This window comes from Lolium perenne, chromosome 7 (assembly GCF_019359855.2).
Source record: "Lolium perenne isolate Kyuss_39 chromosome 7, Kyuss_2.0, whole genome shotgun sequence".
NCBI classification, from domain to species: Eukaryota; Viridiplantae; Streptophyta; class Magnoliopsida; order Poales; family Poaceae; genus Lolium; species Lolium perenne.
The window spans coordinates 150,416,512-150,433,850 of record NC_067250.2 but is presented as its reverse complement, the minus strand read 5'-3'; the positions used below and the strand labels follow the sequence as shown (position 1 = coordinate 150,433,850).

Genomic DNA, 17,339 nt, shown 5'->3' with positions numbered 1-17,339 from the left:
GACGGGGAAGATGGGCCGGTCGATCCAGCCGGCGCTTCCACTGGGCGCCCCATTGGCAACAAGAAGGCCAAGTCCGAGAGGAATGCGGCGCTGGCATTGGCCGCCATGGACGCCTCCCTCGAGAAGATGATATCCTCCTTCTCAATGGAGAACATGGAAGCGGCGGATAGGGACGACATTGTGTGGAAGGCAATGCTCAACAAACAAGACATGAAGATCGAGTCTGAGAGGGAGAAGGTGGAGGCGACGAAGATGGAAGCTCACGCCGCTGCCATGAAGGCCACCGACGAAGCGACACAGCTTCCGTTGGCCAAGATGTCTCAAGAATCCAAGATCTTGATGGCCGACATGTCCAAGATGGACCCGTTGGTGAGGGCATGGCATGAGATGTACCGTGAACGCATCGGCCAAGAGGTGTTGGCAGCGCGAGGTGCATCGGCGGCTCCCTCGGCACTCTCGACCTTCATGTCTCCGCTGGCACTGTCGATGTTCATGCCTCCCCCGGTGACCGTGGATCCTGTTGCAGCGATGGAGCTGCCGCCAGGGCTCGCTGACGATGAGGAAGTCGTCGAGGTTGAGCCGCCCATGACCCCGTTCATCTGATCATTTGACCTGGAAGCCAAAGTTGTTTTTTTTTGCAGCCGGACTATACGGCGATTCAGTGACCGAAAACCTATTCGAATTTGGTGGCCGTGTGTTGGCCCAAACTTTAAATTCCAAAAATTATGCAAATTTCTATACTTTTGTTTGAGTTTTTAATTCAAATCATCTATCGGGGCTATCGTATGGGAGGCGCCGGTGTGGGAGTAACTTTCCCAAATGGAGGATGTTGTGCCCCCTCCCATACGACAGTGCCGGCGCCCTTGCCGGCCACTATTTGGGGCGCACCGGTGGAGATGCTCTAACTCCTTTGCAAATGGGCATTGTAGGTCAACTTTCAATTAATCTGAGTAAAGTTTGGGTCCAGGTTCATCTTCTTCCCAAAATAAGATGCATATAGTTTTCTTGTCAAATTCAGAAATTTCTAAAAATACTATTGCATCAACATAATTTTGGGAATATTTGAAAATTCTGTTAGAATTCCCAAACTATATATAAAGAATGTATCAACATATATAATCTCAAACCAATACTTTCATATTATGTGTATTTAGTATTGTAGATGTTTATGTCTTTCTTATATAGTTAGTAAAATTTTAAAATGTTTGATTTTGACCAAAATATAAGCATAGGAAGGAAGTAGTAGTATAGTAGAATTCATTTTCCAGAACTTTCTTTTTTCCATCTGATATCCAAAGCATAAATATTGGGACTAGAATATTTTAAACTCAAATTCAAATCCTACTAAAATTGGCGTGAGCTCGAAATTCAAATCCTACCGAAATTTGGAGCCGAGGTGCAAGATGGTTTAGGAAAACTATCGATTCTTTTAGAAAAAAAATCGGTGTCTCGTTGCGATCCCCTAGGTACCAAAAACAGGGGGACTGCGCTCTGCTCCGTAAACCCTCGGATTTCCCCTTCTCCGCACCGGCGCGACTCCGATCCGTCCGAGACCGACATGGCCGCCACCGCCGCAGCCGCAGCCGCGGCCGCTTCTGTCCCGGACGCCCCTCCAGCCGCCGCGCTACCGGCCCCGCCCGCGCCGCCGCATCCCGGCCCAGGTGCGCTCCCCCTTTCTCGTTTCGTTCGCCCTCCCTGTGTTACCAAGAAATCGATACATCGCTCTTGGTTCTGCTCCCGGATACTATTTTTTATATATACTTTGTTTCTCACGCCGTAGGAATTGGTAAGATGCGTTCGTATGATTAGTCATGTGGTATCTTCAGATTGTTCGAACATTTCGAGTATGCCCTAGTGCACGGGACCGCCCTCGGATTATGGTTCGTGCAAGTCATACAATCTAGGTGTACGATAGATAATCACTTTTCTCTTCCTTAGGGCCTATATAGATTTAGTTTTTCTTTATTGAGAGTTTTGCTCCCGATCTATTGGCCCTCATCCCCGCAAGCACTTGGTCAGTTTCTTTGCAGTTTGTGAGATAATTGGTGAATGAATCCGGCTTGGCTGTCTTTGCGGCTCCTAGCCTTGTAGTGATTATGGCTGCGCACCTATTGATTGGTGGAATTGCGTGAATTTTGCTTACATTTGTGCAAATTGCTCATCCTAATTTACATGAAGTGCAATGGGTGTATTCCCTTGGTTTTGGTAAATACTAAATGCTTATTTTCTGAGTACCAGGTGGTTGTTTCCCTGTCTATTTTTGTGGTATTATTTGCTCCCCTCTCTGTAGCACATGGTTATTGCAACATTAGCCAAACCACGTTGTAATCTTTAAAATGGTGTCGTAAGTATTAGTGTATTACCAAGGATCAATATATGTTTTAAAACTGCATAATTTTCTCTTTTTTAGTTATCTGTTCTGCTTATTCTTAAAAAAATAGTATGTGGTCTGCTTGTGTATCATTTGCTGGCACATTATTCTGGAGCCCAGGGTTTTGTGATAGGAATGAAACCAATTAATAAATGCTCTATTCTACTAATTTATGAGTTTTTTTTATGCAGAAAAATGTAATTATAAAAACCGTTTGCAAGAGTGGACTCAACGGAATAACCAGAAATTGCCAGTTTACCTTACTCAGTCGAAAGGTGACCCTCATCAACTTGTGTTCAGAAGCACCGTAGAGGTGGGTGGCAAGACGTTTCCATCAGATCATAATCATAGTCGCCTGAAGGATGCGGAGCAGGATGCTGCCAAAGTGGCCTGTAAGAACTTGGTGACAATAGATGATCCTACAGATGTGCTTGGGCTGATTGAACAGGTACTTTTTGGGTACCGTTCCTTCTTTTTCGTTGTTTATCATATTTCATTTCATGTTGAAATTTGTTCTGTGGATTGTGTATTGTACCCCAAATCTTGTCTTCTCATCATTCTCTTGTAGCTTGCCTTACAATAAACAACGCCAGACACAGTTTGGTGTTTTTATCACTTTTCCCTCTGTATCCTAGTTGTGTTGCATTTTTCAGTCACGGAATTAATGCTCTTGCCACATGAAACCATAATTTTTGGACATTGGAAGTGGCAACATTTATAGCTACTGATCACTGCAATTGCATATAGTTAGCTCTTCCAAAAAAAATGTTGGCAGGTGTTTTCCTCATTGCTTCTTTTGGGCGAATACTATTTATTCTGGTTTATCTATACCCTATTGTATTCTTGTTTTTGCAACTTATGTTTACATAGCTGCTAATTGATATGCCGCATCACATTTTTTAGTTTTGATTTTAATAATCAGGCCCGAAATAAGGGAATTAATTTCTGTCTAACAGACACGTTCCCTCTTCGTCTATTCAGGGTGTGGTGTTCTGCAAATCAATCCTCAATGAATTCGCTGTTAAGACAAAGGCCACTCAGCCCACTTACTCTGTAGACCGCCCAAAAGGGCTACCACCCATGACCCTGTTTGTTTCATCTGTGTTGTTCTCTGGGAACACTTACACTGGTGAAGCTGCACCAAATAAGAAGGACGCGGAGCAGAAGGCAGCTCGTGCTGCAATCAAATCTATTTTAGGTAACCTATGTGTTGGTCATGATTAAAAAGAAAGCTCCAAAAAGTTCTTTGATCTTCTTGTATTGAGAATTATTAGCTGACTTTTCGAAGTATACCTAATGATTCATTATGCTGTTGCAGCTACAAACAACACTTGTATGAAGGAAATTATCAGATCAAAGAAAGAGCTTATCATTGCCATTGCATCGTCTGGGTTCAACAAAGAAACAAATGCTATGACTACTGTCACTCCTATAATATTTGTGCCCGCTGTTGGAGCTGCGTGTCCAACTGCTGATCAAGGAGCGAACATCATTACAGAAGCTGATCCATCTGGCCAAGCTGTATCTGGCTCCAAGAAGCGCAAGAAGCACAGAACTACAGGACAGAATGTCAACCATCGTAGCGTGAGGTAATTTTCTTTTTTTCAGTTTGTATTGCGTATATAAATAACATTGAATTTCTTTGTGGACACCTATTGGTGTAGTAGGTCAGTTTTGTTGTAAAATCAATCACCGAAGTGTAAGTCACTTCTGGGAGATACCCGATTTTTAAGAGCACGTTCATGTAATCTCAAGGAACGGACTATCTATGCACATCGCATAATGCTACGAATGGATCACACTGTATCACAAAATGCATCCATTCCCGCCATCATTCTCACGAATGCCACTCACTATCACAGGTGCATCACATTGTTTTGAGGCTCAAAGAGTAATATATACGGATTGGAAATGAACTTCTTTATGTGTCAAACCGCCCCTGTCAAATGTTAAAAAGAGCTTTAAGAGTTGCAGCAACTAAATGAAGTACCTAGTTAGGCGTCATCATGTAACCTTTTAGAGCATGGATGGAGCATGCATTATGCAGGTGAATGCACAAATAGATGCCATTTTAATATTTGCACAAGTTGGTTTATTTTCATCGGCGTACTATATACCTTAAGTACAGCGGATTTGCAAGGTCACTTTTTTTGCACTAAGCAATATTATTTTTCGAAAGCGCTGGTCCCACCTGCTTGAAACATATTTGGAATATTGCAATTTATCTTGGAAGGCTCGACGTCTTGAGATACTATTATATACTCCGTATATGCTAGTAATGTGGTGCTTGTTGCTGGGTATTTCTCTTTTCCATTTAGTTGAAGTGTTCATTTACCTTGTCCAAGAGCAGCTGAAATGTTATTGAAATGTACTTTAGGACTCCTTTGGCCAAAATCCGGTACATTTGAATTGAGTAATTATTTGTTATTCAAGCAGTCTTGGTATCCTATATTTGGGGAGTTTGTGCTGTCTGACAGTGTTACACCGAACTAACTGAACCTCTTTTAATTGATGGCAGGTTGGCGTAAGGTCTTGTCATCAATGGTGGTGGAAATGAAGGGATTGCTGACTATATGGTGCCGTCTAATGACATGCTTTTGGTTCATCTGTTTGTGCTTGTTGGAATTGCATTGGTTTAGCGATTGTACCCTCTGTAGATTTCTGTAGTTACCTTCAGTCGGTTGAGGAACTCAGGTTTCTGTAGAAGTAGGTTCGGTCTTTCTCAGGAACTAGGATTTCTGTGATGTAACTGGTGGTTTGTTGTGTCGTTTCCAATTCGTGTTTGTCAGATCTCTTAAGGCCTCGTTCGTTGCTGGTGTTTTTCCTGGGTTTGAACTGTATTTTCACCGGGCTAACCCACTAACACACCTAGAAACACTAAACACACGGTTCAGCAGGCCAGGATGGAACGGGATTAGAACATCTCCAGTCTCCCAAAGCGAGCTGGATTAAGCGTTTAGGGAACGGTGTTGCTTGGTGCCGCATCTCTCCTCAGTCGCATCCCCAAATAGAAATTTAGAATTTTTTAATGTAACTAAAAATAGTTGAATTCATTCAAATTTGTTATATATTATATGGATTTAAACGAAATTCGATGAAATTTTAATCTAAAACTAAACTAGTTGAACTTGCGGCCTCATGGGTAATTCGGTGAAATTTAAACCTAAAACTAAACTGCTAAAACTACTAGCAGTAATTTTAGAGCAACATCACGGGTAGTTCTAACTATGTGCTGTTATCCCAATGGTGACAATGTCAAATACAATGTCTCTGAGTAGTATATTTTCAACCGAGAGCTATACATAAACTTCTCAGCTGACAGCATTGCCTCCATCCACTCAGAGAGGGCCTGCTAGTCTCAAATGGAAAAAAAATAGCGCGATATTCCAACGCTAATAGCACGCTATAGCATATCTGAAGAGCCAACGCTACGCTATTTTGGCGCTATAGCGCGCTATTCGCGTTAATAGCACGTTATAGCATGCTAATAGCGTATTTATAGACCCACACTATTTTGTTATAGCGCGCTATTTTTTTCCTTGGTCTCAATACAATGCCCAAACCAATGAGACCTCGATACAGCCCCCAGAAAAGAGGTCTTGCGAATCACATACGTCAGAATGAAAGCAAATCAATGGAGCAGCCATTTGGATTGATTTGACATCCAGCAACATACAGAAATGAGTCGGTCTACTTGGATATGAGAGGATAACTATAATTGTTCAGCAAACACTACTGCTAGTTGTTTCTCACATTCCATGGTTGAAACAACAGTCTCGCAGTACTGACACCCCCAAAAGGAATTTCTCATTTGTAATTTCTGTCCAGCTAAATCGATCAGTTCGCCACTAGAATGGATAGGTAAAATGTTCATAACGGATTTAATTGTTAACTGGGATCACAGCACAGAGTGCAAAGACATACATATCAAAATTTCTAAGTTGAAGCAAGAAAGATGTACTTCAGGTGCTAGCTGCAGCTCAAGAGCCAGACACTCTTTCTGTCTCACTCCGAAGAACCTCTGTACGTGTCGATCTTGCCAGCTCCAGGGCTGACAGCAGCAAGAATAACAAGCGCCCCCAGCAGTACCAGCAGCATCCCCAGTGAGTTCATCAGCATCGCTTCTGTGGAGAAGCGCCCAATCATTTTCGCACTCTGCATGAAGATTGACTTCTCCAGGAGTCCTGACACGCTTGTGGTGATGGCAAGAACGTAGAGGAATACACCGAAGAACACATGCCAGGGGAGCAGGGACGCTCGGCCGCTTCTAGATCCACCAGGGTACCAGAAGGTCCAAAATCCAGCAGCCCACTGTGGAGATTAAATGATGAGGAGAATAAACTAAAACAAACCTATTTATCTCTGCAATTTTATACTGAAAACAGCTACACATGAAATTGGTATCTCTTCTCTACCTGTAAGCTGAAGAGGATGATACAAGAAAGACCCAACCAGGAGTGGAGTGTGTACAAGTGGTCAATTGCTTTTTCATTGTGGAACTTCCAGACTGCCCAGAGGCCTACTATACTCAAAATCATGGCAATGAACTGCAATGAAAGGTGTACTAACTTCTTCAGTTTCTTGGTTCCTGGCACTGTCTTGTACGCCAAAATAGCTGCATGGACAGTATATGAGCCATTAGTAACAGTATCTCCACAAAAGCTGTACAACAGAGACTTATATGCTACATTTCCAATACAAATTAAAATTCAGTTCTAATTGCACTGTCATGGAACCCGGTCTTCGAGTGGTTTCTGCTCAGGTATCAGGTCAGGGTTTTACTAGTTACGCTACAAAGAAAAATAGCCAATTTTAATATTTCAATCTGAAAGATACCACTTTGGAAGTTCATCTGATTAGAACACGGCTAGGGATCATTCGCAACATGAAATCAGTATCATCAGGTGTAATGTAAAGATCGCAATTTCTAATATATAGTTTACCAGGACATAAGATTCAATGCCAACTTAGTCTCTTTTTTTTAGATCAAGGCTGGCTCATATATTAACACAAACATGGGTTTACATCATCCTAGATGTGACCAGGAAGATCCTGCATGAAGGTTGAATGAACAACGAGCTCACTTGCCCTCGCCAACAGATGACCACCTCATTAGTTCTACACCTTATATGACTAAAAGAAACAGATTCCATGCTAGTAGACAAATACTTGATACCAGCAACAATCAGTACTGTAATAGAATGATACCATTCAGATGCATTCACTTATTGATCAGCGACAAAAAAATCAGACTGCACAAGCACTTCGTGGAAACCTCAGTCTAATTGGAGTACTGTGAAATGATAATATATTCCATACATAAGAAATGTTGGTTTGTTATATGGACATGCCAGAAGTAGCCAAAATAACAAATTTGGCATAAAATTGAGCAAGGCCATAAAATATACATGGCACAATAAGAAGGCCATTCCAGAAATAAAATTTCACTGTCGGGTCACGAGTTGATATCACTGACCTTCACCATTCAAGACTACCAATCCAATCAGCATCAGCACCGGGTGTACCTGAAAAAAGAAAGTTCATATTAGCATCATGGGAAGATGAGATTGATATACACAATAGTATTTCATATTTAGCGAATGTAATTACAGTTACCAACTTTAATTTGGTATGCTAAACCTGCACGATTAATTATTTTCCATAAAGTATGGCACATTAAAATGTTTTTCATGACTTGGAAACATGCAAGGTCCAGCTTTGGATTATCAGTTCACAACATTCTATCGTTGACATGTCACAAGGTTGGCTAGTTGGCTACTATCATTCTTTCTTCTGTATCCACCTAAATTTTGTGACCACCTGAGTCCACGACACATCAGGTGTACATAAGTTTTTGTCCTAATTAAATTTCCATTATAAAACTAAAAATATAGAACTTAACTCATTATACAAAATTGTTAGTAGGTAACTGTGATGTGTTAACTATATTAATTGGCATGATCTCACAGCAGTTTGCTCACAGATGGCATGAACCGAATCCTTAATACACAAACATGACTGAGTTGGTCCAATTTTCATTCTTAGTGCACCACAAGCTAAAGCACAAAATCTATAAGCACAATCTTAATTCCAATCCATTTGCACAATCAGTCCCTTGAAAGAAAGATTACCCCGATTTTCCTTGTATTTGTCATTTTCTGATCATTCTTGAATTGTCGAATGGCACATAAGAGAAATGGAGCGAATAGGTAAGACATATACTTAAGCACCCACCCTTGCATGTACAGTCTCTACTATTGCTTCTTTCACAGAAACAATCATTTTTCTAATGTAATTCGATTAGAGACTCGTATAATGCTACCTATAAATACCTAACTGGGTATCTGGGTTTCAATCTGTTATTTTCTGATAGGATGCTTCCTTGTATACTTCTCAGTTAGTCAGTCGAATATCAACATTAAAACAAAATTTCCAAAAGAGTTCCAGACTAGCCATTCTCCGCTGAGACCTTCAAATTATGGGGACACTCATTGTGCCAAGTGTTATTTTGATGTTCCTAACAATGCACATTCCGAACACAACACAACACAACACAACACAACACTAACCTACAATCCTAGTTTCCACATAGGTCAGCAGCTAAGTCTAGGCAAGCACTAGTCAGAGGTCATTAGATCAAGCTATTTACTGTTATAATCCCAAACTCCTGAGTCCTAACCCAATTGAAAAGGAAAAAAGTAAAAAAACACTAGAAAGCCAATATCACCATAACCAAAACTATAGGGAAGATAAATGGTGAAAAGGAGATGCTCTCATCTGTATAATTCACCAAGTCGCAATGGCAATAGGCTGCAGGAACTCAAAATAACTCAAATGCTTATTACTCGGTACACTAAAAATAACCCTTCATGACATACTCAGTAGCCAATATGCAGTACTCAGTAGCCAATACAATCATTTCAAGCCTCCCATAATACTCACTCGCTAGTATAGATTCTTTCGAACTGTACCAAGCTGGCATGTCATTGATTTCAAGAATTTCCTGTCCGTAAAGTCTCAAGTTCTTCTATCCCACTAGGAAAAATTCTCAACTGTCCTAAATCTCACAGATTCGACATAAAAACCACAGCATGGGCTCAGAAAAGAACTATTCGATCCATTACTCTATGATACTGTGACAAGAAATGTACTAGTTCTGGTGGTTGTTCCGTGCATAATAGTGGAATCTAAACCCTTTTACAAAAAAAAAAAACTTTTCACCACTAGGCGACAGCAAGATCAACACGTAATTCCGCGGTCCAAAAGGAGATATGCAACAGAATGGAAGGGGAAAAGGAGATCTTCGTTTCTCGATTACGTTGAATATGAGGAGCTTGTCTTTCTCAGAGGAGAGCGCCATGCCGCCGCGGAAGTGGACGGCCCAGACTAGGATTGCCGCCGCCGCCGCCAAGCCAAGCAGCCGGACGAGACCGAACACCGGGAACCTCACCGCCGGCGCGGCCGCCATCGCTCTAATCTCCCGGCGAGATCGAGCGCGAAAAGGGAAGGGGAGGGAGGGGGGAAAAGAGGGTAGGCAAAGCAAAGACGCCATTATTATTAATATAATCTGCGAAGAGTATTAGCGAGGCGAAAGGGGAGACGGTGTTGACTGTTGACGGGTTAGGGTGAACTTGATTAAAGAAAGCGTTTTCATCGTGGGAAGGCGTATTTCTACATGGAGCTTTTAATTCAGCTATTTGTGTTTATACTAGTACTATAATAAGAAAACAATAAAGTAAACGGATTTGCTGAAAATCAAGCGCCTTATACTTAATAAGTTTAAGTCGAGCGTTTGAAGATTCGTATTTTATGCTTGTAGATTCGTGCTCTGACTTTTGGGCTGTTTGTGTGTTTGTGTTGTTGTTGACGTGTAAGCGGGTTGACTTGCTTTTTGCGGGATTTGTGAAGTGGGCTCGTGGTGATGGTTCCTATCTATAAGGCGTTTTTCTCTCTCCCATGGATCCGCTTACCGCGCATTCTAGTTGCGCGTGTGTTGCAAACGACATATTTCCAGTTGCAAGTGGTTGCAATTGAGGTTTTTTCGGTTACACGTGAGTTGCAACTGATTTTGTTTTTCCAATTGCATGAGAGTTGCAACTGAAATTTTTCTAGTTACGCATATGTTTCAACTAAGAATTTCCACATTCATGTGGGTTGCAACTGAGAATTTTTCCATTTACGCTCGCGTCGTAACTAAGAATTTCCACTTACATGTGAGTTGGAACTAATTTTTTTTTTCCAATTGCATGAGCGTTGCAACTGAGATTTTTCAGTTACGCATATGTTGCAACTAAGAACACGTACATGTGGGTTGCAATTGAGATTTTTCCAGTTACGCATGCGTCGCAACTAAGAATTTTCACTTACATGTGGATTGTAACTGAGTTTTTTCAGTTACATGTAAATTGCTACTAAGATTTTTCTTATGTCTTAAATGGTTGCACTTATTATTTTTTCTAGTGAAAAATGCGAACGCACAAAACTAGACGTCAAAATTAAAGTAGTACACAGCTTAATAAGCTACTAATATCAGCGACTTAAACTTATTAAGTCGACTGATCTCTAGACACTCCCTAAAGTAAAATGTATCGAAACTACATGAACCTGTCCAATATGTTGCTGTCAAGTTAGGAAAGCATTATTTTTTTGAAAAGGAGATTGAATTCTCCGGTTTTCATCAGAAAGATGCACATAAGTTTTTTATGACATCTCAACAAAATGTGACAAAAGGAATACATCAATCAATCTAAAGCCACATTCTTGGCAGCATATGTCTCTACATCGACAGGCTTGATGATGGAGGTGAACATGATCGTAGCCATGCACCCTAACCTCACACTGGTGCCAACCATATAAATGTGGAGGCCTCACCAAGCTGTCCAAAGACAAGCTGGAAGCATGGACCAGTGCTGAAATATTGAGTGCACCAACCAACTATTCTAAAATTCCGAATTGTTGGAGAGAGCTAGGATACTAGACGTGGGTAATCGATGGCAGCAACTATTTGAAGTAGATTAATAGTGCACTAGCCGAGGATTAAATTTAAAACCTCCTGAATCTGATATCATATTAGATTAATGCACTAGGCAACTATTTCAAAAATATAAATTAATAAAAAAAGATTACATATTTTAATACATCAAACCCTTAAAGCTAACGACTGCTGTCGGCGCGGTAGGTGCCACTGCCTCTCCACACCCTGAATGAGGTCCCGCAAGAACCTGCTCCAAGACTAAGGGCATCTCCAGCGGTGCGATGTATTTTAGACGCCCAAAAGTGGTCACGAGCGTCCGTTTGCGTCGCCTCACGGATATATTTTGTCCGAGTGTCCGTTTGCGTCTGGGTGTGCGTCCACCGGGGCGACCCATTTTTAGGTTTGCAACACATTTTAAAAATATAGAAATTAATACATTTTAATGCATAAAAACTATACAATGTAGATCTAGAAGACTAGACTACTTGCTTCCGGACGGGCCGACACCGTCGTTGCGTCGCTCCATCGCCTGCTTCTCCGCCGCCTCCCGTGCGGCTGCTATGGCTCGGTGCGCCGCCGCGTCCTCTTGCAGGCACTGCTCCAGCCTCGCGCTCGCGGCATCGTCCTTGAGCGTCTCGAACGACTCGACGATAGCTCTCTGCTCCGCCGCCCTCTCCTCCGGCGTAGGCGCATCAGGGTCATCGGAAGACCAAGATATCTCGGAGTCGGAGTCCTCTGCTGCCGCGGCGGCCGCCAGCCTGCGCTGCTCCAGCTCGGCGTCCAACGATGCGTGGCCCGCCAGCTCCTCCTCTGCTTCCTGCGCCGCGAGTGCCAAGTCCTTGGCGTCCCTGACCGGGTCGAGGAGGTCGCACGTGCTGTCGTCGGAGTCGAGCTCCTCGGAGCTCGAGGAGGCTAGGGGAGGTGGAGTGGGAGGTGAAGGTGGAGGCTGAGCGGAAGCGGAGGCTAGGGTTTAGTGGGGAGGAGATGAGATGCTCACGCCCTGTTTATATAGGTCGGAGGCAGGGCGACGACCGCGCCACGCGTGACATCGCCATTACTACGTGCGCAGAGGTAGGCGACGGCCGCACGCTACCCGAGGCATCGCCATTTACGCGGCTGCAGACTGCCGAAGCGACGCCTCGGCGCCAGTACAGAAGGAGAAGACGCATCGACGCTGCGTCACTGCCTGGTGGGCCATACAAAATGTCCGCCAGACGCGAGCGGACACTTTCCGCGTCCGCCGAGCGTCCGCGGAGACGCATCCCGGGCGCATATTTGGGCCAGGTTTGCGTCTCCGCGGATGGCTCGGTCACTATGCGTCGCCCCGCTGGAGGTGGTGCCAGACGCATTTCCGGTCACGCCGGACACAAACGGCCGCTCAACGTTCGTTTGCGTCGCGCCGCTGGAGATGCCCTAATGCCTTGGAGGGAGAAGGGAACCTTGCTCATGATACACCACCCACCGGTAGAAGGATAAAGTCTAAGTTTACGCAGAAATGCATTTTAGTTCATAGGTGTGGATGCATCCACTGCTTAAAAAACATACTTTATAAAGTTTAAAAAATATGAAAAAAATCTAGGTGTACACCTAGACATTCTATGTTCACACATAAAGTCTCAGGAAAAATAATATTTATTATAACTTGTAAAAAAAAGATAATTTTTGGTGCTTTAAAATAGCTTCTCACGAGATTTTTATTTATCTTTTTCACACATCCCGCAGAAAATATTTTTTTCATATAATTATTTTTGTGAGCATGTCCGGATATGCACACATGAATTCTTTTCAGAACTTTTTAACATTTTGAAACAAACTTGCAATACACTTTTCACAATAGTTGCATTTAGACCTGTTAGCTAGAACACCATGTCCTAACAAGTAGCCACTATGAAACCGGGATGTCAAATTGCTCAAGTGGACACATAACATAACAAAATCTACACGAAAATCAACCGCGTGCGTCCCTTTGCGTTGTGTCGCGTACGTGAAATTGGCTTTCAGGCCACGATTGTCTGTTTGCCTCTAGGTACCAATTGAACCGACGTAAGCCATGTGCAGTTCCTAGGATGACAGTTGGTCATCACTAGGAGGCCAAGCTCATAGGGGAGGTGCCTATACTAGGGTATGTAAGTGAAATGTTAATGTTTGATGATCCGCATACTGAGTTATGATGATTCAGGGTTATTCCTAACGGATGTAATCAAAAGTTGTGGCACAAGAGTACGACCTCTGCAGAGTTTAAACTATTCGAATAGCCGCGTCCGCGGTCATGGACAGTTTGATGACCATATGGTTCCGTTATTAGAAGGTTTCTAAAAAAAACTAGCATGGATAGGCGCGGCGGCACGCCGCACCATGCCACCATCAAGGTGGCTGGGATTGAAGAATAAAGGACCCTTCAATGTCAAATAACTATGGTAATGTAGAGGTGTGATTGTAAACGGATGATAAGCGATGTGTTAAAACATTTAATAGCGAGTGCGAAAATAAAGGTACACAACTGCTAGGGGATAAAATTCTTTACTGTTAGATTTATACTGTTGGAGGGACTTCACCATGGATTTTACAAAATCCGGTACATCTCACACATCTAGGGGATAAAATTCGAAAGGACACAACTGAAGGCTAAGCTCCGACAATGTCCTACTGGCACATAGAGTCATACATGTCGGTTACCATCTTCCTCATTGTTTGATGAACAATGATTTCCTGGCTCTTGACAGGGGGACACAGGATGGTGGGCTCGAGCTCTCTCATAGGAGTACCCTAGCTCGTTGCTGCCGGCGAAGCTGTTGCCCCCTCTCCAGTGGATCCTCTCGGTCGCCGTCTATGTGAGAATTCTTCGGTGGTGTGCTTGATGTGTTCTTCCTCCTCCTATGTCCCTGGCATGTACTCTTCTAGCTCATGGTGCCTTTGTTCTCCGCCGCCAATGTCAGAGAAGATGATGTGGGCGATCTGAACGGTGGTCGCTACTATTCAAATATTCTTGTGAAAATAATAACCGTGCTTCTAGTTTTCCATTGATTGCTCAAAGTGGTGTTTGTGATCTTGTGGCCCTATCATCATATTTCATACAAAGAAATCATCAAATTGCAAGAAACAAAAATAAAATAAGTTTGAATATATGAGCAAGGAAGTTCTTAGTAAAAGCATCTAATTTCAAAACACACCTAGGCCAATCTTGCAAATATGTCCTTTTATCATAGCCATGCCGTTGCTAACATAGGTGCAGGATACATACATATAGCCATGCAATACATTCTATGTGCTAAGAGTAGTGTAGCTCTGCATCATCAGCAAACCAGAGAAGAAATGACAGCCAAAAACCCAAATTAAGAACTCGGATCACAAATGGGTTCTCTACAATTCATATGACAAATTGGTTGAGTAAGTTGTTTCTATATCTCCACAGATCATGTGTTCTAAACTTGCAGAAATACATCACGTATGTTTATCATGGTCAACTTTCATTGAACAAATTACTGCGCACAGTGAGGATTTTTTTTTGACACCTGAAGGATATAGCATATAGTTATATAATATTAAGGATATTTTTTGGGGACACTCAAAGAGCTCCCCCTAAGAGAAACATGTAAAACTGGAAGAGATCTGCCGCTAATTTATTGTGTAGCACACAAAGAGGACTATTGCTAATCTGTTTTGCTAGACATTGCCAACAAATGGCAGTACGGAAGAGCGACATGAGTCACAGGATGTCCTATCAGAGCTAAAATTGGCAAAATTTTCTTTCACAACTATTAAAATAAGTTGGACTTCATTACTTAATATCAAATGTGCAAGGGAACCTAAAAGCGTGCGTCATATTCATATAATACAGAGCTGATGAGAAAAAGAACATACTGTGCAGATAGATCGCTTCCCTTTGCAGATACGTAAGTGCTTTTCCTCTTCATGCTTCCTGAAACCAGAGGAAAAAACCACTATCCAAAGGTAAATGCAGGTCTTCAGGGTTTGAAGTCACAAGCGAGTACTTGACTTGAATGTTTGCCACCACAAGAGTGGATGTCACGCATATATGAACTATTCTCAGAACATGCTATCTAATGAACACAAGGAAATAACTTTTCACCTGTGTCAAAGAAGAATAAAAAGATCAGTGATAAACCACATGAGAAATTTAGTATACATCCCTGCCAAAAAATGGATATAACTCTATGATATGCATTTGAAAATGAGATGATTGGTCAGAAATTCCTATACCGCAGCAAGAGTATGCATTGATGTATATCCATAGCAATGCAATTTAAGTCATCGGATCCAATGTGCCCCAGTCAAAACAAAAAATAAAGATTTATACACATCCATCAGCATGCCTAATTGTTCATTGACTTGACTGGCAAACTAATAAAAAGACTTATATGCATGATGATAAGAGATCTTATATGAATGATGATAAGAGATCTTACAGTATTCCTGTAATATGATAAGAAAATGGGAAATATTGAGGGCAACAAGTATCTCACATGATCACAATGCACATAATTTCATTCAACTACCTGCAAAAAGAAAACTCCATTACACTGTGAGGATAGATCATGTGATGAGTAACTGAGTTGATAAATAGCTTGGGAGTTATATACTATAGCTGCAATAGTAAAGTAAAGTATTTGCTACAAATACAAAGATTTCAAGATTCATAGTAATTTTTGAAATTATATCTGATAAGCATCATCACCAAGTAAATAAATTATGGCTAGGACTGGCAATATCAGTTATCAATTTAATGTACAATACAGCATGCACGTTTATTGTATAAATAAAGGGTTAATAGAGGCCGGACTTCTGCAATTGCAAACAGAATCCTATAGGTAAAACGGCAGGAAGCAGATCTCAGGTTCTTCACTGCCTGATTATATCGTAGTTTCGTGACAGCGCCTAAAATTTACTAAAAAATGGTGGTTGTTTGTCTAGTAATCATGAATAGTACAACCATAGCCAGAAAACCGTAAATTATGAAGCATTTAGACCTCACCTCAGCTTTTTGACACATGAATTGCATCTGGGATACATATCATTATAATTAGGCATAAGACAATCAATATTATTTATGCACCACATGTCCAAATCTTCAATCAGACAGTAGAAACTCCCCTTAATCTATTTGGGCTGACAAATCAGTAAAAATTCTATTAAATATAACTATATGGAGCTACATTCTGATCTATTAAAAAATTATGGTAAAAGGTGTACAAAACAGTAAGGTTCCAATACAAAAAAAAAGAGATACATTAGAAGTTTTCTTCGGGGATATTCCGATACAATTTTAAGTGGTGCAGTATATGCCAGAAGATCAAGATTGTAGAGCAAGGGGAAACCAATCACAAATTCACAACAAATGGAAAGTGATGTCGCTTGATTTTTCCTCCATGGCATCAGGAAATGCCCATAGTGCTAAAAAGAATTATTCCACATCAAGTAACTTTCTCAAAAAATGCAGAGCCGTTCATGAAAAATATTCTGGATCATTATAACTGATCGTCTTACCAAGTCAATGAACACATAAATTATTATCTGTAACAGAGAAAAAAACATTGATCCTTTCTGTAGATAGATAATGCGATTTAGCTGGGGACTGAAGTCCCCATACAATATTAAACTTCAAACTCTGTTCCAGTTCAGTGATTCCCAGCTCGACGTGTAAGATTGAAAAGATGGATGTACCTGAGCTGATCGGATTCCAGGGCGAGTATGGAGTAGGTGATGGAGTGACACCTGATTTCGGTGTGGGTAGAGCTCCAGCGTTTGGTGGTAGAGGCGCACGAAGACCCGGAGCACGGCCGCGCGCCAACGCCGTTGGAAGTAGGCTGCATCCCTGATGGCCCCAAGTCGTAGCAATAGGCTCACCGACGGTCCAGACGGCGGGACAGAGGAGACACCTGCGCTGGTGGCGAGCGACGAACCCTAGATGTCATACGCCATGGAAGGAAGCATCGACGGCGGCTGCCCCGTTGGGAGGGAGGCAGCGGTGCCGAG

At 42.0% G+C, this 17,339-nt stretch overlaps 2 protein-coding genes across 2 annotated transcripts; one reads left to right on the top strand and one right to left on the bottom strand.

The window, feature by feature from the left end:
• The first annotated feature begins 1,449 nt into the window (after positions 1–1,449).
• Positions 1,450–5,163, top strand: LOC127300892 (double-stranded RNA-binding protein 4). Its single transcript, XM_051331088.2, has 5 exons — positions 1,450–1,661; positions 2,563–2,819; positions 3,353–3,569; positions 3,690–3,960; positions 4,890–5,163. Exons 1-5 carry the CDS (start codon positions 1,559–1,561, stop codon positions 4,897–4,899), a joined length of 858 nt encoding a protein of 285 aa, XP_051187048.1. The 5' UTR covers positions 1,450–1,558; the 3' UTR covers positions 4,900–5,163.
• Positions 5,164–6,156: 993 nt separating this feature from the next.
• On the bottom strand, positions 6,157–9,925 carry LOC127300891 (transmembrane ascorbate ferrireductase 2). The gene is made up of 4 exons (XM_051331087.2): positions 9,690–9,925; positions 7,848–7,896; positions 6,787–6,986; positions 6,157–6,682 (listed from the first exon to the last, which is right to left on the bottom strand). Exons 1-4 carry the CDS (start codon positions 9,921–9,923, stop codon positions 6,377–6,379), a joined length of 789 nt encoding a protein of 262 aa, XP_051187047.2. The 5' UTR covers positions 9,924–9,925; the 3' UTR covers positions 6,157–6,376.
• Between the last annotated feature and the right edge of the window lie 7,414 nt (positions 9,926–17,339).

What these genes read in the sequence shown, in the direction of transcription:
- LOC127300892 (XM_051331088.2), top strand. Translation starts at nt 1,559, where the DNA reads ATGGCCGCCACCGCCGCAGCCGCAGCCGCGGCCGCTTCTGTCCCGGAC. An exon ending in GCCGCCGCATCCCGGCCCAG is followed by an intron (nt 1,662 to 2,562) that starts GTGCGCTCCCCC and finishes TTTTTTATGCAG; the next exon opens with AAAAATGTAATTATAAAAAC. An exon ending in TGCTTGGGCTGATTGAACAG is followed by an intron (nt 2,820 to 3,352) that starts GTACTTTTTGGG and finishes TCGTCTATTCAG; the next exon opens with GGTGTGGTGTTCTGCAAATC.
- LOC127300891 (XM_051331087.2), bottom strand. Translation starts at nt 9,923, where the DNA reads ATGGCGTCTTTGCTTTGCCTACCCTCTTTTCCCCCCTCCCTCCCCTTC. An exon ending in ACAAGCTCCTCATATTCAAC is followed by an intron (nt 7,897 to 9,689) that starts GTAATCGAGAAA and finishes TTCTTTTTTCAG; the next exon opens with GTACACCCGGTGCTGATGCT. An exon ending in GGTAGTCTTGAATGGTGAAG is followed by an intron (nt 6,987 to 7,847) that starts GTCAGTGATATC and finishes CTGTCCATGCAG; the next exon opens with CTATTTTGGCGTACAAGACA.